This window comes from Barbus barbus, assembly GCF_936440315.1.
Source record: "Barbus barbus genome assembly, chromosome: 31".
In the NCBI taxonomy this organism is placed as follows: Eukaryota; Metazoa; Chordata; class Actinopteri; order Cypriniformes; family Cyprinidae; genus Barbus; species Barbus barbus.
This window is the reverse complement of record NC_136759.1, coordinates 8,723,923-8,751,835: the sequence shown is the minus strand read 5'-3', so window position 1 is coordinate 8,751,835 and position 27,913 is coordinate 8,723,923. Positions and strand designations below refer to the sequence as shown.

Sequence of the window (27,913 nt, the reverse complement as noted above, 5' to 3'; positions counted from 1 at the left end):
CCTCTTTTGGTCTCAAAGTCACGTTTGATTGGAACAGCTTTGCAACCGTCACTGTTCCCAGCACCTACATGGGTGCCGTCTGTGGCCTCTGTGGGAACTACAATGGAAATCCAGAAGATGATCTGATTGTCAGAGGAACAACATCACCTGCTTCAGGACCGATCGGTGCAAGCTGCAGTGTAGCCGAGATCCCAGACTGTGTCCATGGCTGCACAGACAGTTGTCAGGATTGCGACCCGACCAGGAGGAGTCTCTATGAGACATCTGATTTCTGTGGACTTCTGCGTGACCCACAAGGGCCTTTCAGGGACTGTCAAACTGTGCTAAACCCTGCTCCATTTTTTGAGGATTGTTTACGACGTCTGTTTGTATAACAGAAGAAGAGATATACTATGCCAGGCCATAATGGCATACGTATCTGCCTGTCAGGCGATGGGAAGGACCATCATTCCCTGGAGAACTGCAGAATTCTGTGGTGAGAGAAACCCGGGGCAATTGTATCTAGACCTTTTTGAGAAACCGTATACATGGTAATATTTTAGAGTTTTTGTAGGTATAGCGATAGACTTTCTAGCGAAGACACTGCAGTTCCAGTTCCATTCATGTCAACAAAGGCCTTAAGAACTGTAAAGCAGAGCACAAAAACAAAGACGCTAAGCATAGAAGGGTGTGTTAGTGCATTCAGCATAAAGTTATTGAGTTCAAAATCAAACCTGACATGTAATCTATCCCAGGTGTTTTCAAACTGTTTGATGCCACAGATTTTCTTGCAAGTCTCCTATTTCTGAAAATATAAAGGCACCTATATAAACACATGGTCAGAATTGTTGGTACCCTTGGTAAATACGATCAAAGAAAGCTGTGGAAATAAATATGCATTGTTAATCATTTTGATCTATTACTTAAAAAAAAATCACAAAAATCTAAGCTTTCATTGGAGAATAAAAATTTAAAATGGGGGAAAATATCATTATGAAATAAATGTTTTTCTCTAATACACATTGGACACAATTAAGGGTACCCTTTTATTCAATACTTTTTGAAACCTCCATTTGCCAAAATAGTATAGGAGTTTCCTCCTATAATGCCTGATGAGGTTAGAGAACACCTGACAAGAAATCAGAGACCATTCCTTCATCCAGAATCACTCCAGATCCTTCAGTTTCACAGCTCCATGACGGTGCTTCATCTCTTCAGTTCACCTCACTCATTTTCTACAGGGTTCAGGTCAGGGGACTGGAATGGCCAGCAGAAGCTTGGTTTTGTGCTCAGTGACCCCTTTTTTTGTGTTTTTAAGGTTTGTTTTTGGATTATTGTACGGTTGGAAGATCCAAACATGGCCCATTATAAGATTTCTAACGGAGTCAGTCACTTTTTGATTTTTTTTATTTGTTGGTATTTGATAGAATCCATGATGCCATGTGTCTAAACAAGATGTCCAGGATCTCCAGCAGAAATATAGCCCCACAACATCAAAAATACAGCAGTATATTTCATTGTACACATGGGGTACTTTTTATGCCTGTGTTCACTAAACCCATCTTGAGTGTTTGCTGCTAAAAAGCTTTTTTTTTAGGTACATCTGACCATAGAAGATTTGAAGTCCCATTTGAAGTTCCAGTCATGTCTGACAACTGAACAGGCTGGAGATTGTTTTTTGGTGAAAGCATTTACTTTTCTTGGTTTTTTTTTTTTTTTAAACCCTCCCAAACAACATGTGGTGATGTAGGTGCTGTTGGATCTTTTTTTTTTTTTTTAAAGGTTTTCTGACCCCGAAACTCCTTTGAGGGCAAAAAAACTTTTTCTGCAATTCTCCAGCTGTGGTCCTTGTGGCCACTCAAACTCTCCTTCTCACCGTGCATTAGGACAATATAGACATGTCCTCTTCCAGGCAGATTCATAGCATTTTCTGTTGATTGGAAATTCTTAATTATTGATGGTGGAAATGGGGATTTTCACTGCTCTAGCTCTTTTCTAAAGGCCACTTTCTAATTTGTGAAGCTCAATTATCTTTTGCTGCACATCAGAAATATATTCTTTGGTTTTTCTCATTGTGATGGATGATTAATTTGGAATTTGGCCTTTTGTTTTGTTTTCCCTCCTATTTATATTTCCGTGAAACAGGAACCCATGGCTGGATAATTTCATGATCATAATCATGCTGGTGTGCTCAAAATTAGGAATATGAATGGGAATATATTTAAGATATATTTTACTCATAAGAATTTCTAGGGGTACTAGTAATTGTCCAACATGTATTTGAGAAACTATTTATGTCATAATGGTATTTCCCAACTTTTTAAATTCTTATTCTCCAATGAATGCTTAGATTTCTGTTTTTTTTTTTTTTTTTTTTTTTTTTTTTTTTTTTTTTTTTTTATAAAAGATCAAAAGGATTAACAATGCACATTTATTTTCACAGCCTTCTTTGATCATATTTACCAAGGGTACCAAAACTTCTGACAACGTGTGTATGTTCCTAAATGAAGTCCAGTTTATACTGTGAAAAAGGGTATAATATTAAATTTATCTTTATGAATTTTTATGTACATGGTTTTATTATTATCATTTTTTTTGCACTTCTACATATTTGTTAGAAGGTTTTTCCCCCTTTTTTTAATTCTAATTTTTGACAGTGAGAATATACTACTTTTAATTATTTTAATTCATACACTACTTTGGACAGTGAGAGTATATAAATGTTTTGGTATTTTGATAATCGATAATGAATTGGTAATGCATTTTTTTTAGTTGGTTTACTTTTTTACACATTTGTTATTGTGATTTTGTTTTGTTTTTTTCTATGGAAAAAATGTTTCTTTAAACTTTTCTGCACAACCTTGTTGATTTTTTTGGGGCACCTGAACATCAGTTTGAAAAACCCTGATGTTTCCTATAAATAAGAACAAAAATTCATAGTCAGAGTGGCATTTCTACTATTATTTAACAAATAAAGCGACAGTTCACTCAAAAATGAAAATTCTGTCATTAAGTACTCACCCTCATGTCGTTCCAAATCCTTAAGACCTTCACTCCTCTTCAGAACACAAATTAAGATATTTTTGATGAAATCCAAAATCTTTCTGACCCTGCATAGACAGCAACGCAACTGGTGCGTTCAAGACCCAGAAAGGTAAGGACATTGTTAAAATAGTCCATGTGACATCAGTCTTTCAACTGTAATTTTATGAAGCTACGAGAATACTTTTTGTGCGCAAAGAAAACAAAAATTATGATTTTAATGGACTATTTTAACGATGTCCTTACTACCTCTCTGGGTCTTGAACGTGGTAGCTGCGTTGCTGGCTATGCAGGGTCAGAAAGCTTACGGATTTTCGTTTTTGGGTGAACCATTCCTTTAATTTATATATTTATATATATTTTTTAATCAGAACTTAACCAATCACATGTCTTTGTTTTGTCAGGTGTTCAGTGTCCTGTCCACAGCCACTATGAGCTCTGCGGTTCTAGTTGTGAAGTCACCTGTCATAGTTTGGCTCCTCCTGCTGGCTGTCGTAGCCCGTGTATGGAGGGCTGTGTGTGTGACCCAGGTTACATCAGGAGTGGGGAACAATGCGTCCCTCGCTCTCAGTGTGGGTGTCTCTATGGCGATCACTACTACTTGCTTTACCAACAGTTCTATCCTGGCAAAAACTGTGAGGAGGTGTGCACATGTTTACCGGACGGCCAGGTATGATGACAGTGAGGATATACTACTGTTTTGGCATTAGTGACTGGATTTGATTTGATTTTTTTTTTATATGGTTATACAGTGCCTATTATCTTAGTGTTGTATGTATTTTTTGACTGTACTAAAGCACAAAATACCATAATATACCTGCAGATATTTAGAAAACACGCTAAGTTCACATACTACAGAAAGTTTTTTAGTATGGCACCTTTTTAAACAGTATTTTTCATCATTTCTTGCTAGTTGTTGTCTCTTTAAAGCTACCTGACATGAGCTGTTTTGTTTGTAGCTGAACCTGCTGAATTTGCATTTCAGATTCTTTCTTTAAAACCACACTACAAATCTTGCCCCATACAAAAACGTTAATACAGTGCTTTTCTTTCAACAGGTGGTCTGTAATAGATCGTCTTGTGGCCCTTATGAGAGGTGCGAGTTGGTGGACGGCGTTCGCAAATGCCGTCCAATTCTCCAGGCTATTTGTGAAGCTTCTGGAGACCCACACTATGTGTCCTTGGACGGGTTGCGCTTTGATTTCCAGGGAACCTGTACCTACATTTTGTCCCAATCCTGTGGCCTGGAACAAACCAACCTGACCCCTTTCTCCATCCAGGTGGAGAATGAGAGATGGTGGCCCGGTAGTTATCACAAAGTCTCTGTTACCAAGCAAGTGGCCTTAACGGTCTACGGCAGCACCATCGTCTTAAGACAAAACGAGCCCCAGATCTTGGTAAGTGCTGATTTGTCTGCATTTGTTCTTCAGTGAAACTCTCATATTGTGATTTGGAGGTCCTTTAACACATTAAACTAACTGTAAGTATGGTACAACTCTAATATGTCACCATTCCCACAGGTCAATGGGGTTCGGACTAATCTCCCATACAGTTCAAACAGTTTAAATGGTTCCTTGGTTCAGGCCTATAAGGATGGTAGTTATATAATCATTGAGACCGGCTTTGGTCTCCGCGTGACCTATGCCCTGTTTTACTACGTCGCTGTTACCATCCCTGGCAACTACCGCAACAAGACCTGCGGACTCTGTGGCAACTTTGACGGAGTCCCTTCTAATGACTTCAGCCTCCCAGATGGCAATGTTACACAGGATGTGAATGTGTTCGGGAGTGCCTGGAAAGTGGACATCCCCGGAGCCGTGTGTGAGGACGGATGTGAAAGGGACATGTGTCTGGACTGTGATCCCCAACTGAAAGCCATCTTTGAGAAGCCTCCCTACTGCGGCGTTCTGGTTGACCCTAATGGGCCGTTTGTTGCCTGTCATGCTGTGCTGAACCCTTCAGCTTATCTGAACGACTGTGTCTTTGATACATGTGCATCTGACGGCAACAGCAGCGTGGTTTGTGCTAGTGTGGAAAGATATGCTTTTAGTTGTCGCGCAGCTGGAGTCGTCATTCAAAGATGGAGGATGGACTCTTTCTGTCGTAAGTTTGTTCTTCTGGAGAAGTTTTTCTTCATTTTTATTTTTATTTTTTTTATATTAAATAAATATCACAGCAAAACAAAGGGATTATGTCTCATACAGCTTTAAAAAATGCTAAAATATATTCTAAACAATATAAATGACTGAAATTCACTACTGTTCAAAACTTTGGAGTCGGTAAGAATTACTTTTATTCTGCAACGATTCATTAAACTGATCAAAAGTGAGAGTAAAGACATTTATATTGTTACAAGAAATTATATTAAAAAATGCTGTTCTTTTGAAACTTCTATTCATCAAACAATCCTAAAAAAATCTGTTTCCTTATAAATATTAAGTAGCACAACTGTTTTCAACATTGGTAATAAATATTTTTTGAGTAGCAAATCATCATATTAGAATGATTTCTGATGGCTCATTGAAGACTGGAGTAATGATGCTGAAAATTAAGCTTTGCCATCAGAGGAATATATTGCATTTTAATAATGCATAAAAATCATACATTAGTTATTAGATGCCTATTTTAAATTTAAATAATTCTTCACAATATTACAGTTTTTACTGTGTTTGAGCAAATAAATTAAATAAATTAAAAATTAAATAAAATAAAATAAAAATGTCAGGACATTCTCAAAATGAATGTTAACGTACTTTAAACAATATTTTTACATTTTTCTTTTCAGTATATAAAAAAAAGAAATCTAAAGTATTCCTGGAGATATATATTCAAAATATAAAAACATCATATAAAAATAAAATATTATATGACATTTCAGAACTTTTTCCATTTTTATTTACTTTTTTATAAATATTTATTAGAAATTCATTTATAAGCTTATATATTTGGTACCTTAATTAACCAAAACAGACAATATTGTATATACAATTTAAACTTGTTTGTTGAACTGTTGTATAAAATCAATATCACATTTGCAATCATAATATAAAAAAAAATATCTAAAATATTATTGGAAATGTATATTCAAAATATATTAAAAACATATATAAATCAATATCACATTTGCAATCACAACACAGCCATTATTTTGGAAGAAACAGCACTCTTGCTTGTGTGATATTGCTAAACTATATCATAAGATTTAAATGTAAGATATGAATGCAACAACAGCGTGGAGAGAGATTCTGTTTTATTATACGTTTTCTCCTGCAATCATTGTATTTTTTGTCTTTGTCACTGTATTCCAGAAATGCTGTATCCAGCTCACAGTCATTATGAGCTGTGCGCAGACGTATGCTCTGCTGTCTGTCCTGGTTTAACTGTGATAGTCCATTGTCCAAAAACCTGCACAGAGGGCTGCGCTTGTGACAATGGTTCTGTTTGATGGCCAGCAGTGCGTTGAACACCAGAAGTGTGGCTGCTATCAGCAGGGACGCACATATAAGGTGAAGCTTTGAGTTTGTGGTGATGTTGTACACATATTAGCTACAAATGGCATTCTTTCCTTTTCTTGTCTTGTTTGTGAATAAGTTTGTGTTTTCAGGCTGGCGAGGTGGTTTACCTGGACCAGTGTGAGCAGAAGTGTCAGTGTGATCCAGGAAAAGGACTTACTTGTGAAAAAGCCAACTGTCCTAACGGCACACAGTGTTTACTTAGAGAGGGAATATGGGGCTGCTTTTACCCAGGTTAAGATATACAAAAAACAGGAATAGTGCAACAAATGGAACAACATCTGTAATCTTATCAAATGGCAGATTTTTTGTTTCTTCTTGCTGCTTCTGTCTACAGATCCATGTTATTACCACCATTGTCCAGAGCAAGAGACATGCCGCTCTGAACATGGCAAAGCAGTGTGTGTGCCCCAGTACAACAGCACATGCTGGGTGTGGGGTGATCCGCACTACCACACCTTTGATGGCTACGAGTATGACTTCCAGGGCACTTGTAAATACATCTTGTCTAGGACCTGTGGAAATCTGTACGGTCTTGAGCCCTTCTCTGTAACCCAGAGCAATGAAAACCGTGGCAACCCTGATGTGTCTTATGTGTGGGAGATGGAAGTTACTGTATATGGCAGCACTTTTACTATGGTGAAACGCCATACAGGACAGATCATGGTAATGAGTCACTACACGTTTTTACCAATATTTTAAAGATACAGACTCACTCAGGGTCATCTACACTGTCACAGTATGATTTTAAATTAATTCAAGTTTTTTGTGCATATTTTAAAAGTAAGAATATTTTTGCTTCATTGCAGTGTTTTGTGCTTTTCTGAGTGCTTTTTAACTATGCTGTTTAACACATTTACAGTATGATTCAAATATTTATTTAAAGGGGTCATGAACTGCCTTTGTATGTTTGACAGCCTACATCCTTCATAGATGGACGCTGCTGTGATTTAGGTCAAAAACGCATGAGCACTCAGTACACATCAAACAATTTGTAAGAACAGATTCAAAGCAATAATGACCACATAATGAAAACTGTTACTCATACTTGTGTGGTGTGGCATTACTGTCGGATCCAGTATAGTTGGCACAGCATAGTCTTTTAGTTTCAATCTTTCTGAAAACCCTGCGTCAAATTATGCCTTGTTTGTAAATGAATTCGCAGGAAAATGAAGTGAACAAAGGACCAAGTTCTTACTGACATGTCTGGAACTTCATTAAAAATAAATTTCATCCACTATTTTCACTATTACAACATAGAGTGGTACATTCCACAAGCTGTCATTTGGCAGACTGGCTTCAATATAATCTGTTTTTAGGCTAATGGGAAAGTTTTGAGTTCTGAAACTTACAGGATGCTTTTATAGTACAATGACCTCTTATATCTAGGGAATTTTGGTTTCTCAGTTCATGTCATGACCCTTTAAAATATTTTTCCCACAAATAATAAAAACATTGGTAATCATGAATATAAAATTAGACCTTAACATAAAGTGTTACCAAAATGTCTTTAAATTAAAAAGCACTATCATTATGTTTTTTGTCTGTCAGATGGATGGTTTGTGGTTTTATCTACCTCTTGATCTTCATGATGGCCGTTTGAAGGTGCGACAGAGTGGCTATGCTGCTCTGCTGGAAATGGACTTTGGTCTGCGCGTCTCTTTCTTCTGGGGCAGGAGGGTTGATCTGCATCTGCCCAGTAGTTACTATGGAGTTGTGTGTGGCCTGTGTGGAAATTTCAACGGTAATGGTGGAGATGAACTGACAGACCCTGCTGGAAACCTTCTGCCAAGTCTGTACCAGTGGGCAAAGAGCTGGAGAGCAGAAGACAGTGTCACATCTGTGTGTCACGATGGCTGTGAAATCAACTGCCCTGTTTGCCCACCTGAACAACGTGCCCTCTACGAAACAGATGCTTTCTGTGGTGTCCTGACATCTACAGGCCAGAATGTGTTTAGTGCATGTCATGCTAAAGTGAACCCACAGGCGTTCCAGCAAGGCTGAGTGTACGATCTGTGCTTCAGTAACGGAGACCGAGAACTACTCTGTCAAGCTCTGGAGACGTATGTCCATCAGTGTCGTCAAGAGGGTGTCGTCATTACAGATTGGAGAGAAAGATTTAATTGCTGTAAGTTTGCTTAAACTCTCATAGAGCACATGTTTGTATGATTAAATTTAACCACGGACGTTATCTTGTTCTTCAACAGCTATGAGTTGCCCACCCAACTGTCATTATGAGGCCTGTGCGTCTCCATGTCCAACAACATGTCCATACCCAAATCAGCAGCCAAAGTGCAGTGATGCCTGTGTGGAAGCCTGTGAGTGTGACAACGGATTTGTCCTCAGCGCTGGCGCTTGTGTGCCCACCAATCAATATGGCTGCTTCTACGAAGGCGCCTACTACCAACAAGGCCAAACTTTCTGGGCTGATGAGCAGTGTTATCGGCTTTGCATGTGTGACCGTAACTTAAGTGCTGTGGTGTGTCGTAATTCTTCCTGTGCTGTCCGTGAGAGCTGCTCAGTTGTTAATGGAAGTCACAGCTGCCAGCCAGTGAGTCGCCCCACCATATGCACAGGCTCAGTAGACCCGCATTACCGCACATTCGATGGACTCCATTTTGACTTCCAGGGCACGTGTGTGTATCAGTTAGCAGCCCTGTGCATTAATAATACGAGTCTGGTACCTTTTAATGTGACAGTTAAGAATGATCATCATTGGAGCAACGCAGTGAGCTTCACTCACACTGTCAACGTGTCTGTGAATGGATTCACCATCACAATGACCAGAGAACATCCGTATCGATTACTGGTGAGTACAGTCACGCAATATACACCTTATACACTAGTAGGGTTGAGGACCATTCTTGTTCAGATTCAGTTCTATTTGAAGAAATATATAAATTATATATATTGAATGATGTTTGGTTCCTCTAATAATTCATACCCTGGTCAGTGCCGATGCTTCTTTTTAGTAAATCAATTGTTATAGAATAACCAGTGTAGTCTGATTCCGAAACCAATGACTTTGAGATGGACCTTTTAGTCTGAAATAGAATTGGAACCGAAATTGTTAAATTCCTTGTGATTCCCAGGTCTACACACTATTTAAACAGTTTCAACTAAATGAGCACTTTGTAATAGTAACCAAATGTGTTTTCATTTCTTTGTAGTTTGATGGCCAGCTAGCAGAACTTCCCTTTTGGATTCAAAATGTATTTATAGTTTTGCGCAGCGGTAACATTGCTGTGGTGAAGACAAACTTTGGTCTCCAGGTGACCTTTGACTGGTCCAATGTGGTGAGCGTCACTTTGCCTAGCAATTACAGTGGTAAAGCCCTGTTAACCCCTGTGCTCCAGGCTATACGGAGAGCTGTGTTAATATCTCTGCACACAACTGCAGCAGACCCTGTGCTGAGGCCTGCCAGTGTGATCAGGGTTACATCCTGAGCGGTCAAACCTGTTTGCCGCAAGCAGAATGTGGCTGCTTCTATCGAGGACGCTATTACAACAAACACCAGATGTTTTACGTCCACGAGCAGTGCTTGGAGCGTTGCGTGTGTGGAGAAAATGGAAGCGTTTCCTACCAAGCATCAAGTTGTAGTCCAGGGGAATCTTGCAGGGTGGTGGATGGAGTTTTAGGATGCCACCCTGTCAGTTATGCAAGATGTGTGGCCACTGGTGACCCTCACTACTTTTCTTTTGATGGCAGGAGGTTTGATTTTCAAGGCCCATGTGTTTATACACTCGTTAAGGTATGTGATCGAGCTGGAGGACGGCTGGTGAATTTTTCTGTGGACACACAGAACGAGTGAATTAGAAACACAAGGGTTTCTATCATCAAGAATTTGACTGTGACCATCTACAACCTGACAATTAGCATCCGACGAGGTGAACGCTCGAGAGTCATTGTAAGTCTTCATCTAGTTTGGCCTCATATATATATATATATATATATATATTTTTTTTTTTTTTTTAAAGAAATTAATATTTTTATTTAGCTAGAATGCATTGAAATTGACAAAAATTTACAGTAAAGTATAATGTTGTTATAAAAGGTTTCCATTTCAGATAAATGCTGTTCCTGACATTTTTTTTATTACCGTTTACATAAAAATATTAAACTGTTTTCAACATTGATAATATAAGAAATGTTTCTTATATAGCGTAGAAAAAAGGATACATTTACATAAAAAAAACAATTTTAAATTGTAAAAACTGTTTTCAACACAGATGTTTATTGAGCAGCAAATAAGCATATTATAAGCATAGATTTTTGAATATATTTGAATACACAAATTTCTGTAAATTTCTGGCAATTTCTGTATTTACAATATTACTGTTTTTACTGTATTTTTGATCATTTAAATGCAAATGTATTGCAGCTTTTGGTGAGACATAAAAAAATCCTGACGAATGGTTAAAATGCATAAAAGAATGCTTAAAATTAAGATAAAGTCTTCAAAGATAATTACCAAATAACCAGTATGAATTAATTGAAAAATAGTTAAATAAACATAAAGTTTAAAGATCGTTCTCTATGTAATGCTGGTTTGCACTTTTTAAGTTGTAATGAAAGAAAAAATTAATTCTGAAATCATATTTTCTGTTGGTACTTTAACAGGTGAACAATGAATTTGTCACCCTCCCTTCATCTTTTGGCACTCAAGTCACCATTAACCAGGTTGGATACAATGTCAAAGTGCAAACCGACTTTGGCTTGAGAGTTCTGTATGACGCCCGATACCACGCAGAAGTCCATGTACCCTCCAACTATCAAGGCCGCATACGTGGCCTGTGTGGAAACTACAATGGTAACCCTGCCGATGACTTCTTGTTGCCCAATGGCACACAAAGCGCCAGTGTCAGTGCATTCGGACAAGCATGGGCATTGCCAGCCACTGGTGTTGAATGTGGAGATGAAAGTTTACCGCAGCAGTGCGATCAAACCAAAACCAAGAGATACCGCAGAAATGATGGCTGTGGACTGATGGCAGCTGCTGCTGGTCCCTTCAGTGCCGGTCATGATCACGTGAATCCTGAGCAGCATGTGATTAACTGTGTGTTTGACATGTGTTTTATGGATGGAGAGACAGCGATGCTGTGTGAGAATCTTCAGGCTTATGCCATCATGTGCCAGCAAGCTGGAATACAAATCATGCCATGGAGAAATGGTTCATTCTGCCGTAAGTTCGTAAATCTTAACCTATTCTTCGCTTTATCATTGCCTTTAAATTATGTATAATAATCATTTTGTTTTATACCCTGGCGTACAAAAGTTTGGAATAAATTTTAGGGTTTTAAATGATTTTGAAAAATCCAGTAAACAGTAATATTGTGAAATGGTATTACAATTTAAAATAACTTTTCTATTTGAATATATTTTGAAGTGTCATTTATTCCTGTGATGCAATGCTGAATTTTTAGCAGCCATTATTCCAGTGTCATATCATCTTTCAGAAATCATTTTAAAATGCTGATTTGATGCACGGGAAAAATATATTACTATCTATGTTTAATAGATAGATAGATGCAAACGTTTAAAAAACACAAAATAGATAAAGTAGAAAAGTTATTCTGAATTGTGATAATATTTACACAATATTACTTTTTATATTTTTAATCCAATAAACTCTGATTTGGTGAGCATGAGACATCCATAATACAAGAAAGACCCCAAACTTTTGAATTGTAGTGTATATATTTTTTACTAATATTTTTTTTAATGACCAAAATGACCTGATATACACACAATTTTGTTTTGTTTTTTTGTTACACTGATCAAGACCAATGTGTATTTGATGCCAGTGACCAGTTCCAGTCCTTTGATGGTGTACAGGGGGCAGTGCAGCGGCCGGGAGCATATCAAATGGCTTTCTTGTGCAATCAAGAGTCACCTGACTGGTTCCGTGTGGTGTTAGATGTACATGCATGTGCCAGGAATGATTCTGGTCATGTGACGATGGTCCATGTCTTCCAGGACATGATTATCACGGTCAACAAGGTGGCACAGCTGGGTTAGTGGAAAAAATGATTAAGATTCTATAGTTTTTTTACATCAGCTACAGTCTTAAAATGTTTTATTTGACACAAAGAAACTGTTGAGAACACATTTCTCTCATTCTCTCAACAGGTGAATGGAAAGAAAGTCTCATACCCCTTTATGCCTAAAGAGGGGGTGTTAGTCTCATACATAAATGAGGCCGTGGTCATTGAGAAGGTATCTATCATGACACTGACTTACTATGGCACTGGAGAGGTCGTGATATCCATAAGCACAGTCCTGACAGACCAGGTTTGTGGTGCCTGTGGCAACTTTAATGGAGTCACTGCAGATGATATGACAACTTCTGATGGCAGAAACTCCACTGTGATGTCTCTAGTTGCATCATCCTGGCAGGCTGAAGACTTCTTTACATGGTAAAGCCTTATAAATGTGCTGCCTTCATCATATGGCAAAACAAATGCGTAATTTTCTGTCAAATACTGGCTAACCTTTTAATTCTCATGTACTTTTCTTGCAGTGTGTAACAACTGGAAAAAAAAAAAACTGTCTGGAAGGTTTGATAACCACAGAGATTTCTGTCTAATAGAGGAATTGTAAATTATATTTAATTGCACACTGGGGTTTAGGAAGATGCTTTGGTGAAAACTGAATGATTTATGCATATTCTATATATGATCTTAATACTGCACCTTTTCAGATTTGAGATGATTTGAGATTATGCACATTAAAGATATACGCTTCTGAGGTTTACCTCCAAAACTGTCTAATACTTTTTTCTATTATTCTATATTTTTTTCTCTTGACTAGTTAGACATGTTCACAAAGCCTCAGTAGATGGCGGCAGATTTCAGCATATTTACTTGAACTTTCTCATGTAATATCTATGACTTGGCCCATTTCAGAGATAGCCAAAATTAGAATTTAGAATGCACTGAGTAAAGCTCTCTACAATATAAAGCCACAATATGAACTTTGACAACACAGAGTATAATTAATTAAAAATGCAGTGGGGGTCTGTGTGCATGGGGCCCATAGGCATAGACGGGCCCACATGGAGGTGCTTTGAGGCCTTGCGATTATACGGCCTGTCTGAGATGAGTATATCACTTCAGCAAACGTGCAAACTGACGAAAATGAAACTCACCATTTTCCATCGCATCTTCAATCTACGGCATCTTCGCCTGTCCAGCACACCATCTTCATAAAAAGTGGTAAACGCTAAATTCTTTCACTGATGCTGATGATGCTCTCTCAACTGTTGCAGTTTTTGATCTAGAAATCAGCTGATGATCAATAAAATGCCGTGCAAATCTTTTTCTAGGTGAGGTGAACTTGTTGAATTTGCATAGGCCTGTAGCTCAAGAAAATGTACATGTGGGCTATTTGTTTCTCAAAGACAGTTATGTGGCCAGTTGTAAATTAAACAAATTGTTTACAAAAAGTTTTAACAACTTGGATAGCTATCTGAACTAAGAAAACAAATGAGCACACATAAACATCTATTTCATTTGCATGTTTTCATCTGCAAGATTAATTTTTTTAGTGTTTGCTCATCTGCAATGCATCCATGAGATGCGTTTAGAAAATGTCTTTAAGATGTTTATGATTTGGAATGCATGTCTAGGAAACTTTTTAAAGACAGATGCTTTCCAGATGAAGTGCCTTTAATAAAAGACATCTTGAAGACTTACCTGTGCTATCAAGTGTAAATGTAAAAGAGAGAGAGAGCTGCGCACAATACAATAAATGTCAAATCGCAATGACAACTAACACAGTCACAAAACCTTATGCCCGGGGATGCAACACTTTAATGTTTATTTATTGATTTATTTAATTTTGTGAGGCTTTCAAATTTATTTGAATAATTTGATAGCTACCTAGTAGTCATTCTGTGATTGTGGTACTATGGAAATGCATCTGTGGCCTAATAAAATGTAACCAAAATAGCCTGGTGTGATTATCCTGTGCCATCCTTAATTTATTTTGTTTATAAACAGTGTTTCCCAGCCTCCACAGCCCCATCAGTAAGACTCAAGTATATTTTATTATTATTAACACCAAACTACAGATCTATAATAGGTTAAAGGGGTAGTTCATTGATATGAAGAATTTTGGGAGCCAGTCAATATTGTTCCCATTGACTTCCACTGTATCAAAAAACACTAACAGAATCTTCAATAGAATGAAAGTCACACAACTTCGAAACAACATGAGGGTGACACAATTTTTATTTTTGAGTGAGCTATCCCTTTAAGATTCACAGAAGCATACATCGGGTTTTTATTGTACTTATAGTTCAGTAGCAGTCAAATACAAAGCACTGTTTAACAGCTGTGAGATAAAGAACTACTACAAATAACATAATAAACATGGAAAAGTAATACAATATAGACATTACAACATACGGTACACCATAATAATGCAACATCTGTTCTTTGACCATAGCACTTAGGTGAAGATCATTTTGAAAAGAAAAACAAAAAACTAACTTGCATATCTTGTTTTATAATGGTGTGTGAAAGCATCCAAATTGCATGCTCCATACTGTTGTGTTAATCATGTTTAGATTTATATTTTTTAATTATTAGCTTTTTATCAACAAAATCCTGTTGTAGGGTAGGCCATATAAATATTACATGAAGTGTTACTGTAACAAGAAGGCCTACAGAAAGCTGTTCCATGATAGTAACTGGAATTGAAACGTTTTAAACGTTCCAAAACAATAGGCTTATGTGGAATGAAGGAAAGCAAAAAAAAAAAAAAAAAGGAATCAAAGAAGAACAAAGAACAAAGCGGTGGTGTGAACCCGTGAATCGTGCCAGTTCATTAATTAATAATGCAAACTAATAATAATTATTTTTAAAAACACATTATACAAATTATTAATATTTTATTTTTATGAATATTTATGATTTTAAGTGCATTCAATTAAAGAAAACATTTGCAATGATGTGCATATTTTGTTGCATTTACACAACTGACGTTTTAAGAAGATCTGTAGCTTCGAAAAGGTTTGTTTCTCCCTGCGCGTGCTCGAGAGAGCGCGTTAACCGCTTGCTTTTACTACAGACTGAGACAGCCGGTTGTGATGAAAGCTTATAGATGTTTGGGCGTGTTTTATCCTGATTACTTACCTCAGGCACCCGGTCGCTCATTTAGAATACTTAAAGTTCATTAATAGAATGAGGTTATGAGCAAATTCAGTGCTTACACACCTGTTGTGTATTAGACTGAATTCATGTGGCGTGAAGGTCTCCTCGGCGTATAAAGACGATTCATTCACACAGGTCTAGTGTTTAGTGAATGTGACCTGCCTTGTATTTTGTTTGCATTTGTACGTTGAAATGTGTTTTTAGTCAAGATGATTAATGGTCGTTTGCAGCTAATCGTGGAAGCAAAACTTTTACTGGCTTGTTTTGTGCTATATCTGTTTTGGGGTAAGATTCTTTCTTCTTTTGTTTATGGTAGTGATAATACCTTTTTAATATAAACATGTGAGTCGAGTTATTTAAATGTCCCTATAATTCACTTTGGTTGTTACAAAGATGTCATTCCTGGGATTCGGTTCCTTTGTGTCCCCAGTAAAGATCATGATCTTGTTGCCTTCAATTTTTAACATCAACTTTAAAGTTTCCTTTGACAAAAAAAAAAAAAAAAAAAAACACCTCGTGAACTCTAAGCATATTTAAGTCACCATTTTGTGTCTGCTATTTTGGTAATACAAGACTTAATGAGTGCTTTTTATCTTTTTACTTTTTCCATCTTGTTTGGTATGTCAGTAGCCTAATAGCTTTCAATCTTTAATGTACAGTGGGGAACATAATCTAATCCCCTGCTGATTTTGTAAGTTTGCGCACGTTTTTTCTTTGTTTTTTTTGTTTCATTTTTATGGTGGGTTTATTTCAACTGATAGAGACAGAATATCAAACACAATCCAGAAAAAAATCAGGATACAAATGTAAAAAAAAAAATGCATAACTATTTGCTCCCCTACCAACCAGCAGGAATTTGGGCTCCCACAGATGGCTATGTGCACATGTGGAACACCGATTAGTCCTGTCACTTTAAGATGCTTCTAATTTCAGTTTGACTTGTGTATAAAAGACACCTGGCCATATAATCTGTATCTTCCATTCCAACCTCTACACTACCATGGACAAGACCAAAGAGCTGTCGAAGAACATCAGGGACAAGATTGTACTGTAGATCTGCACAAGGCTGGAATGGGCTACAAGACCATCAGCAAGAAGCTTAGCAAGAAGCTTGGTGAGGTGACAACTGTTGGTGTGACTCTTCAGAAATGGAAGAAGCCCAAAACAATTATCAATCGGCCTTGGTCTGGAGCTCCGTGCAAGATCTTGCCTCATGGGGTATGGATGATCACGAGAAAGGTAAGGGATCAGCCCCAAACTACATAGGAAGAGCTTATTAATGATCTCAAAGCAGTTGGGACATACGCCACAATGGACTGAAATCCTGCAGCGCCCGCAAAGTCCCTCTGTTCAAGAAGTCACATGTACAGGCCCATCTGAAGTTTGCCAATAAACATCTCAATGATTCCGAGAAGGCTCGGGAGAATGTGCTGTGGTCAGATGAGACCAAAACTGAGCTCTTTGGCATCAACTCGTTATTTTTTTGAGGAAGAGAAATGCTGACTATCACCCCAAGAACACCATCCCTACGGTCAAGCACGGAGGTATAAAAATTATACTTTGGGGCCGTTTCTCTGCTACGGGTACAGGATGACTTCACCACATTGAAGGGCCAATGGATGGGGCCATGTACCGTGACATATTAAATGAGAACCTCCTTCCCTCAGCCAGAACACTGAAGATGGCTCGTGGATGGGTCTTCCAGCATGACAGTGATGTAAAACATACCGCCAAGGCAACAAAGGAGTGGCTCAAGAAGCGGCACATTTAGGTCATGGAGTGGCCTAGCCAGTCTCCAGACCTTAATCTCATAGAAAATCTGTGGAGGGAGCTGAAACTTCGAGTTTCCAAGAGACCGCCAAGAAACCTTAATGACTGAGAGAGGAATCTGTAAAGAGGAGTGGACCAAAATCCCTCCTGAGATGTGTGTAAACCTGGTGACCAACTACAAGAAACGTCTTACCCCTGTGCTTGCCAACAAGGGATTCAAAACGAAGCCATGTTTTGCTTAGGGATCAAATACTTATTTTACTTACAAATATATATATATATATATTTTTTTAAATTTTAGTATTTTTTTTTTCTTTTCTGTCTTTTGTCAGTTAAAATAAACCCACCATAAAAATGATAAAAAAAGAGGGTTTAAGTTGGCAAACTTACAAAATCAGCAGGGACAAATTTTTCGTGTGTGTATGTGTATTAAATTCATAAAGTCTAGCTTGTCACTCGAAATAATGTCCACCCTGTTACATTTGACTACTGCCACTTTAAATGAAAGTTGGAAAAAGGAAGTTACATCTTTTCAAACAGCTGACATAATTAAAGGTAACAAAGAAGGTGAGTGCGAGCTTCTGTTTTGTTAATAACATGTCCACCCTGTTAAGGGGAATTTGAAAAAAAGTAAATGGAAATTATTTTTAAAAGTACCATTTTTGAAAACCATTCAATTCTTTATTTGACAGACCTTCTGTGTTTGCATTTTTTGCTCAGGCTGAGTGTAACTTCTGATTTTTAAGTCAAAGTATCCAGCCTGTTATGACCAGAAAAACTAACTGGCTCATCTAGTGTACACTGTGATGGTGACCGCACTTGATGTTTAAGTTGAAGTGTGTTTTTTTTTTTTTTTTTTTTTTTTTTTTTGTCAAAAAGGCACACCGTCCCAGAAATGAAGTTGGGGTAAAGCCCCGTTCACACCAAGAACGATTACTATAAAGAGAACTAACAAAAGTGTCCACACCCGCAAACTGTTTATTCTTAGTGCAGGAGCGTCTGCAGCTTTTACTTCTCAACCCAGTTATAGCAGGATTGATTCTGATTGATTGCCATTTTACTTAAATTTTTATTCTTTTAATTCATCAGCTGGGAAAAAAAGTGATTCCGACGATATCGTTTCTCTGTCCTGTTATCGTTATAGTGGTGGCATGGACTCTTATGTTCTGTAACCTGAGAATGATTTTTAGAACTTTATAGTTATTGCCCTTGGTGTGAACCTTGGCCTTTTAATTTTTAGTGGTAAGATTGAGCAATTTTTTATGAAGTTATTTTAATGAAAATGGCATTAATGCAAGTATTTTGAGATCCTGAAAATTAAATTTTAAACTTTAAATTAACATTTGAAAAGTGCAACTTCATCTATTTGTGTGCAGTTAATTCTCTCTATCTTTCTCTTAACTTCCTGAAGATGGCAGCCAGGCTCGATCTGCAGGACGAGAGTTTGCCACTGCGTTCATGCAAAACTATGTTTCCCCTTTGAACCAGTCACTTTTTCAGCTTTATGTCACCTCTGTGAATTCTAATTGTCAAGTGAATGTTAGCGTGCCCAGTCTGAATTTTACCCAGGAGGTGCAATTGACTGCAGGCCAGGGCTTCACTGTGACCCTCCCCAAAGAGGTCGAGCTGTCTGGCACCAGGAGGTCCCGCAAAACGGTCCTCGTTCAGGCATCTGATGACATAACGGTTTCCTCACTAAACTCAAAAGAAAACACCGCGGATACATCACTGGTCTACCCCATGAGCGAATGGGATACTGAATATGTTGTGTTCACTCCCACTGACTCCCCTCCATCAATGCTGAAGGAGTTTGTGCTCATCAACAGTAAAGAGCAGAACTCGGTGGACGTGTTCCTTCGAGCGGCGGTCCGGTTTGAAGGGCGCTTGTATGGTGCTGGCAGTAAACTAGTTGTGGTGATGGATCCTTTTGAAAATGCACAAATTCAAAGCGAAGGAGACCTCACAGGAACCCGCATATCCTCACAACTTCCCGTCGCCGTATACTCTGGTCATATGTGCACATGGCGCTTTTCTAAGTGCAATCATGTTTATGAGCAACTGCTGCCGGTGCAAAGCTGGGGAACTCACTTCCTGGTGGCTCCGTTTAGCATTCAGAGCCAGTTTGACAGCATCTATATCCAAGCGTCACAGACAACGAATATAACCACTCAATTTGGCTGTAGTACGTTAACTGATGTTCTTCAGCGTGGTCGGGTTCTAGAGTACAAAATCCAGTTTCCAGATGGCCTTAATATCATTGCTGACCATGGAATCCAGGTGTTTTTTATGTTTAATGGTGTGCAAACATCCCATGGTGGCATATATGGCCCATTTATGGTAAATCTGCTGCCCAAGAAACATTTCTGTTCTTCATACACCCTTGACGGGATAGCAGGATTTGACAACCGAGCTCTCCTGATTGTTCCTACCAATGAACAAGCGGGGATTAATTTGCCTTTACCTGGAAATGTTCAGTGGAGGGTTATCAATGGAAGTGATTACTCCTGGACTGAATTGGTTTACCCACCCGGTGCAGACAGACACAAAGTAAACCACCCAAATGCTTCCTTTGTGGTGTACAGTGTGGGTGTAATGCAAGCGAATGGGTATGGAGCGCCAGCCCCATGTACTGCTCGAGGTATATCGATACAAACTTGTTTGTCCCTTGTTTAAAAAGTGTAATCCATATTTGTGTAGATTTTCTTGATTTTAAAGATTAACTTTCTTAGCTCGTTAACCATATACTGTACATTTCTTAAACGACTTGTTTATGCTGTGTAAATAACACGTACCTTTTGGGTTGTTTTTCTGTAGATATTGTGCCAACACCTAACACTTGCTTCAACATCGTCTGTAGTGAGGATGAGGAGTGCCAGATGAAGGGTCCCTACCCCACCTGTGTGAAGCAGTTTGGAATCTGTTGGGCAATGGGCGACCCTCACTACTACACATTTGACCACAATCACTTTGACTTCATGGGCACTTGCACTTATGTTGTCACAAGGAACAACCAGGAAAATGGTCTTCCTGTTTTTGAGGTCCTGGCTAAAAATGAAAACCGTGGTGACATTAGTGTCTCTTACGTGGCACATGTAATTGTGAATATTCATGAAACCACCATAGTCATTGAGAGTTGTCAGCCTGGGAAAGTCAAGGTAGACTTATTTTTTTTTATTTTCCTCGAAGTAACTTGTAGTGGTCATGGTTTTTGTACATGTGGTTTTTTTTTTTTTTTTTTCTTTGCAATTTGTTTAAAACCAGCTTGTTTTAAAACATGCTTTTGAGTTTTGACAACTTTGTCTTGTTAAATTATTGCCATTTTTAATTAGTTTATTCAAGCAGCAAAACTACATCGACTACTGGTAGTTTGCTGAAAATGAGTTTATTTACATTGATTTAGTAAATAAGTTGATTGTTCTTACTCATTGGCCATTTCCCCCCCTCATTTTAATAAATCTAAAGTGAAGTTTTGTTAGTTTAAATATTGTATCAATATTAAAATCAAGTAAATGTCTTAATCTGAGTAATTTATGAACTATGCATTTTCTGAACTCTTTATACAACCTTGACTGTGTGACATGCTAATTCAGTGTTTTGTCACTATATAAAGTAAGTTAATATTGTTTTTGCAGGTTGACCAGAGTTCGTGGAGCCTTCCTGTGGTTCTTGATGATGTTGGGGTGTCCATGTTCCAGTCTGGCAGCTTCATCACCATCCTTTTTTCTTTTGGGCTGAGTGTGCAATATGACTGGAACCACTATCTCGTGATCTCCCTGCCCAATACCTTCATGAACAAAGTCTCTGGACTCTGTGGCAACTTCAATGCTGATCCCAATGATGATTTCACAATGCCTTCAAACACCCAGGCTGCCAGTGCAACAGAATTTGGCCAGAGTTGGAAAGTTCACAACTTAACATTGGATGAGGGTTGTAGTGATGATAATGTTCGGGATATCGGATGTGATGCTGAAGCACTTAAGCAATGGCAGGGGGGAAACTATTGTGGACTCTTAATGATGGCACCATTTACTCCATGCCATTCTGTTATTGACCCAAGTATTTACATTCAGAACTGCATGCTTGATGTTTGTATGACAGCTGGGCAGAGAAACTACTTATGCAAGGTCTTGGAGGTCTATGCAGGTGTATGTCAACACGTTGGGATAGAGCTAACCAACTGGAGAGAAGCAGCCAATTGTTGTGAGTAGTTTTGTAGATGGTTGTCCAGTTTACTTCAAATTTGTTCAAGATCATGACCCCCCCCCCCCCCCCCCCCCCCCCCCCACACACACACACACACACACACGCACTCTCTGTCTCTCTCTGTCTGTGTCTCTGTCTCTGTCTTCAGCTTACAGATGCCCAGAGAACAGCCATTATGAATTTTGCGGTAGCGCATGTCCTTTGACCTGCATGGGCCTCAGGTCTCCTGTGAACTGCACTTTACCCTGTGTGGAAACATGCACTTGTGATCCTGGTTTTGTTCTGAGTGGATCTGAATGTGTAACTTCAACCCAATGTGGCTGTTCCTACAATGGACACTATGTTCCTGCTGGAGAGGCTTTCTGGGCAGATGATGCCTGTCAGCGGCTTTGTCGTTGCTCAATGGAGGGTGGACATCTGGAATGCCAAGACAAAGGCTGTGGGGAAGGAGAGCACTGCCGGGTGGAAAATGGGATTAGGGACTGTTACCCCGGTCTCCCAAAGTACCTGTATGGCTCTTGGTGACCCCCACTACTACACCTTTGACGGGAAGTACTTTAATTTCCAGGTACTATTGTTAACACGAGGGAAGTGCAGTCTCTATAGTGTTTTTCTGTAGTGGGTGACAAACCAAGAATGGAGGGAGTGAAAGCACAAAATATGAAGTCAAATGAGTAAAAGAATGCAGGAGACCACAAATGTTCCCTCAAAAGCAAACTTGAAATAAAATGGGGAAAAAATGTTCACTTCACAACTAACTGGGAAGTAACAAAGTACCAATTTCTAGAAGCTAGTGTGAAGTAGTAATTGACAAGCAATTAATAAGTCTTTTAAAATAAAATGGGAATGTACTGAAAATGAAAACACAAAAGCAAAACGTAAGTACTGTAATACAAACAATACTACAGCAACAGTGGTAGCGCTCTTTAAATGCACTTGTAGGCATGAATTATTCGTCTTTTTGGTAAATGATTCCATGTGCTTTGAATAGCCTTGGTGAAAAGGTATTTTCTCCCTTCAGGGCAACTGTGTGTATCAGTTGGTTGGACTTAATGTCTCAGATTCTAGACTGGTGCCCTTTGAAGTGCTGGTGCATAATGACTTTCGGGGAAGCAAAGTGGTGTCGTTCACCAAATTACTGGAGATCAGAATATATAATATCACCATTGTCATTGATCGGGAATACAGCGGTTTTGTTACCGTAAGTTCTAGTTGCGTTCTTTCCATATAGCTTTACATGAAAGTAATTTCATTAAGCAAAAATGGCTTTCTTTTTAGGTCAGTGGTGAGCTGGTGAACCTTCCCCTCACACTTTTTGAAGGTCTGGTTTCGGTTTTCAGAAGTGGCTGGTCTGCTGTCATTCAGACCTCTTTTGGTCTCCGAGTCACGTTTGATTGGAACAGCTATGCAACCATCACCATCCCCAGCACCTACATGGGTGCCGTTTGTGGCCTCTGTGGGAACTACAATGGAAATCCAGAAGATGATCTGATTGTCAGAGGAACAACAATACCTGCTTCAGGACCGATGGATTTTGGGGCGAGCTGGAGTGTAGCTGAGATCCCAGTCTGTGTGCATGGCTGCACTGACAGTTGTCAGGATTGCGACCCAACCAAAAGGAGTGTCTATGAGACGTCTGATTTCTGTGGACTCCTGCGTGACCCACAAGGACCTTGCAGGGACTGTCAAACTGTGATAAACCCTGCACAGTTTTTTGAGGATTGCGTTTATGATGCATGTTTGTACAATGGAAGGAGAGACGTACTATGTCAGGCCATAACAGCATACGTATCTGCCTGTCAGGCGATTGGAAGGACCATCAGCCCCTGGAGAACTGCAGAATTCTGTGGTGAGAAACCTGGAGCAATTGTATTTAGACCTTTCTGAGAAACTATATACATGGCAATATTGTTCATACACAAGTTTTAAGAATAGTGATCCTTTCATGACACTCTAGTTCCGTTTATTCAAAGGCTTAAAATAAAGCAGAGCACAAAAACAATGGAATGGTTAGAAGGATGTTTGTACATTTTAGCATCGGAGTATTGAGTTGCACAACTTGCCCCAAATACAAATCTATTTAAGACCCATTTTGAAAAATGGCCTGCAGTAGATTTGACATGATTTACGAACTTGTAAACGGTCTAGATTGTAACCCCCCCCCCCATTTATTTTTTTTAAATAAGATGTTACGTTAACTTTTGCACTATTTAACCTAAGTTTTCTGTGGACCCCAATTTGAAAACCCCCTAGTCTAACTTAGTAACTAGGGCTAATATTAATTCAGTGAGTACCAGAATTAATATTAGCATTTCTACTGGTTGTTTGACCACTTATATTCTTGTAATTCAAATCAGCACTTAACCAGACATGTGTCTGACATTTCATTTTGTCAGGTGTTCAGTGTCCTGTCCACAGCCACTATGAGCTCTGTGGCTCTGCCTGTGAAGTCACCTGTCATAGTTTAGCTCCTCCTGCTGGCTGTCGTAGCCCGTGTATGGAGGGCTGTGTGTGTGATGAGGGCTACATCAGGAGTGGGGAACAATGTGTCCCTCGCTCTCAGTGTGGGTGTCTCTATGGCAACCGCTACTACTTGCTTTACCAACAGTTCTATCCTGGCAAAAACTGTGAGGAGGTGTGCACTTGTTTACCGAATGGCCAGGTATGAAGACCCTAAACTGAGGTTATACATCAGTTTTAGAATAGGATTTGATTTGGGTTTTAAAGTGCTTGTTATAAGAATTCAGTCTCCTATTTCTCAGTCATATGAGAAATAATTTATTACATCGCTCTTTTGAAATAAGTTGTCTGTACATGGTTTTTGTTGATTTTGTTTTCTTTATAGTAAGGGAGTTCTCAGATTTTGGAATGGCTTTCTGTTGATGGCTTCATATCTTGATACTAGTTACTAAACATTTAATATAATGCTCTTTCCACAGGTGCTTTCTAATAAGTTGTCTTGTGGCCCCTATGAGAGGTGTGAGTTGGTGGATGGCGTTCGCAGATGCCAGCCAATCGGACAGGCCACTTGTGAAGCTTCTGGAGACCCACACTATGTGTCCTTTGATGGGCAACGCTTTGATTTTCAGGGGACTTGTACCTACATTCTGTCTCAAACCTTTGGCCTGGAGCAGACCAACCTGGCCCCTTTCTCCATCCAGGTGGAGAATGAGAGATGGTGGCCCAATAGTAATCATAAAGTCTCCGTTACCAAGCAAGTGGCCTTAACGGTCTACGGCAGCACCATCATCTTAAGACAAAACGAGCCCCAGATCTTGGTAAGTGCTGATTTGTCTGTATTTGTTCTTCAGTGAAGCTTCCATAAAGCCTGATGATATGTAGTTCTGCTTAACTTTTTTTTTTTTTTTTTTTTTTTTTTTTTTTTAATTTTATAGTATGATCCTAAGTCAAGTCACCTTTATTTATATAGCGCTTTTAACAATGTAAATTGTGTCAAAGCAACTGCACAATATCAAACATATCACAATATCAATATCAAACATATCACAATATCAATATCAAACATTGGCCTCTGGCCAACAAACCAGCAGTTCAATTTAACTGCAGCAAAGTCAGATTGTAAGGTCTCAACTAGTTCCAGTGGTCATTTGGTAATTCTGTATGTTGTCTGAGCGTTGGCATCCTCTGAGGGGTTGGCATTATCTTTTCTCAGGTGTTCGGTCATCTCAGATCATTTAGGGGTTGGATCCAGACTGAAGCTTCTGTCATTCCTAATTACCACGGGATGTTAATCCCGTGGCAGAAACAGAGACAAATAGAAACATAATTAGCGTAGCTGCTGTTCCATCCCAAGCTAAAGAATAATAATAATGTACATTTGATCAGATATACTACAGTACAAGATTATAAAATGCATTATGTGAATGCTTGGCTAAAGAGATGTGTCTTTAATCTAGATTTAAACATAGAGAGTGTGTCTGAACCCCGAACGTTATCAGGAAGGCTATTCCAGAGTTTGGGAGCCAAATGTGAAAAAGCTCTACCTCCTTTAGTGGACTTTGCTATCCTAGGTACTACCAAAAGTCCAGAGTTTTGCGACCTTAACGAGCGGGTTGGATTGTAGCGTGGTAGACAAGTTAGGTACGCAGGAGCTAAACCATTTAGGGCCTTATAGGCAAGTAATAATATTTTGTAAATGATACGGAACTGAATAGGTAGCCAGTGCAGAGACTGTAAAATTGGGGTAATATGATCATATTTTCTTGACCTTGTAAGAACTCTAGCCGCTGCATTTTGGACTATCTGTAGCTTGTTTATTGAAGATGCAGGACAACCAGCTAGCAGTGCATTACAATAGTCCAGTCTAGAGGTCATGAATGCATGAACTAGCTTTTCTGCATCAGAAACAGGTAGCATGTTTCGAAGCTTGGCAATGTTTCTAAGATGGAAGAATGCTGTTTTTGTAACATGGGAAATATGATTTTTAAAGGACAAGTTGCTGTCTAATATAACACCCAGATTTTTGACTTTAGAGGATGTGACAGTGCATCCGTCAAGTTGTAAATTGTAATCCAAGAGATTCTGTGTATTGTTTTTTGGTCCAATAAGTAGTATGATCCTAACACAACACCATTCCCACAGGTCAATGGGGTTCTGACTAACCTCCCATACAGTTCAAAGAGTTTAAATGGCTCCTTGGTCCAGGCCTATAAAGATGGCGTTAACTACGTCATCACGACTGGCTTTGGTCTCAGAGTGACCCATGACCTCTCTAACTACGTCACTGTTACCATTCCTGGCAACTACCGCCGCAAAATCTGCGGACTCTGCGGCAACTTTGACGGAGACCCTTCCAATGACTTCCGCCTCCCAGATGGCAGTGTTACACAGGATGTGAATGTATTCAGGAGTGCCTGGAAAGTGGACATCCCTGGAGCCGTGTGTGAGGACGGATGTGAAGGCGACACATGTCTGAACTGTAATTCCCATCTAAAAGCAGTCTTTAAAAAGCCTCCCTACTGCGGAGTTCTAGTTGACCCCAGTGGGCCGTTTGCTGCCTGTCATTCTGTGGTGAACTGCTCAACGTATCTGAATGATTGTGTCTTTGATGCTTGTGCTTCTGATGGCAACAGCAAGGTGGTTTGTGACAGTGTGGCGAGATACGCTTTTAGATGCCACACAGCTGGGGTCATTATCCAAAACTGGAGGACAGACTCTTTCTGCTGTAAGTGTTTAGACATTTAGTGGTATTTATCCATCACTGACTGAAACTTAAGTGACTGTCTTAATTTGTTTTTTCCTCATCAGTATATTTGTCTATCATTTTGTATTCCAGCAATGTCATGTCCCACTCACAGTCATTATGAGCTCTGTGTAGACATCTGCTCTGCTGCCTGTCCTGGTTTAACTACAATAGTCCAGTGTCCTAAAACCTGCACAGAGGGCTGCGCTTGTGACAATGGTTATCTTTTTGATGGCCAGCAGTGCGTTGAACACCTGCAGTGTGGGTGCTATGATCAGGGACACACATTTAAGGTGGAGTGATGGCTTTGCGTTTACTCTAAGGATTTTGGATGGGCGCACATCCTAGCTTTTCTGTGAGTGTCCATATGCATTGCTTTGCACTGTCACATTGTGTTTTCAGTCTGGAGCAGTTGTTTACCTGGACCGCTATGAGCAGATGTGTCGGTGTGATCCAGGGAAGGGACTTACCTGTGAGGGTAAGATGTTACTGGACCGCTAATCCTATTAACCGCTAATTTCTTAATCCTATTAAATGGCAAATTTTTTTTTTTTTTTTTTTTTTTTTAAACCCCTGTTTTTCGGTTTACAGATCCTTGTCGAGACCTCCGCTGTCGTGAGAAAGAGAAATGCCTCTCTGAACATGGCAAGGCAGTGTGTGTGCCCCAGTACAACGGCACATGCTTGGCGTGGGGTGATCCGCACTACCACACCTTTGATGGCTACAAATATGACTTCCAGGGCACCTGCAGATATGTTTTGTCTAAGACCTTTGGGAATCTGAGCGGACTAGTGCCCTTTTCGGTAACTCAGCGCAATGAAAACCGTGGTAACCCTGACGTGTCTTGTGTGCGGGAGGTGGAAGTTGCTGTATATGGCATAACCCTAACCTTAGTGAAGCGCCAGACTGCACGGATCATGGTAATGAGTCACTTTATTTACAGACGTTTTCATATTGTAATACTCACTCAGGGCCATCACTTAGTCATTGACACTTGCATAAATGTACTTTTCCAAACAATTTTTTTTTTTTTTTTTTTTTTTTTTATA

General features: G+C 39.1%; 1 protein-coding gene across 1 annotated transcript in view; it reads left to right on the top strand.

Annotated features, from left to right (window-relative positions):
• Window positions 1–405: 405 nt before the first annotated feature.
• Window positions 406–27,913, top strand: part of fcgbp (Fc gamma binding protein) — a gene marked incomplete at both ends in the record, with an annotated part of 36,120 nt that continues 8,612 nt past the window's right edge. The window contains 27 exons of the mRNA XM_079387434.1: window positions 406–475; window positions 3,426–3,691; window positions 4,080–4,418; window positions 4,542–5,039; window positions 6,411–6,527; window positions 6,626–6,767; window positions 6,871–7,199; window positions 8,085–8,457; window positions 8,539–8,661; window positions 8,741–9,342; window positions 9,704–9,829; window positions 11,154–11,715; window positions 12,316–12,533; window positions 12,663–12,824; window positions 16,622–16,802; window positions 18,870–20,096; window positions 20,273–20,613; window positions 21,091–21,352; window positions 21,810–22,154; window positions 22,723–22,862; window positions 22,940–23,510; window positions 24,058–24,323; window positions 24,601–24,939; window positions 26,264–26,846; window positions 26,958–27,157; window positions 27,267–27,342; window positions 27,456–27,784. Of these exons, the coding sequence (XP_079243560.1) occupies window positions 406–475; window positions 3,426–3,691; window positions 4,080–4,418; window positions 4,542–5,039; window positions 6,411–6,527; window positions 6,626–6,767; window positions 6,871–7,199; window positions 8,085–8,457; window positions 8,539–8,661; window positions 8,741–9,342; window positions 9,704–9,829; window positions 11,154–11,715; window positions 12,316–12,533; window positions 12,663–12,824; window positions 16,622–16,802; window positions 18,870–20,096; window positions 20,273–20,613; window positions 21,091–21,352; window positions 21,810–22,154; window positions 22,723–22,862; window positions 22,940–23,510; window positions 24,058–24,323; window positions 24,601–24,939; window positions 26,264–26,846; window positions 26,958–27,157; window positions 27,267–27,342; window positions 27,456–27,784 (8,787 nt within the window). The remainder of the gene's footprint in view (window positions 476–3,425; window positions 3,692–4,079; window positions 4,419–4,541; window positions 5,040–6,410; window positions 6,528–6,625; window positions 6,768–6,870; window positions 7,200–8,084; window positions 8,458–8,538; window positions 8,662–8,740; window positions 9,343–9,703; window positions 9,830–11,153; window positions 11,716–12,315; window positions 12,534–12,662; window positions 12,825–16,621; window positions 16,803–18,869; window positions 20,097–20,272; window positions 20,614–21,090; window positions 21,353–21,809; window positions 22,155–22,722; window positions 22,863–22,939; window positions 23,511–24,057; window positions 24,324–24,600; window positions 24,940–26,263; window positions 26,847–26,957; window positions 27,158–27,266; window positions 27,343–27,455; window positions 27,785–27,913) is intronic.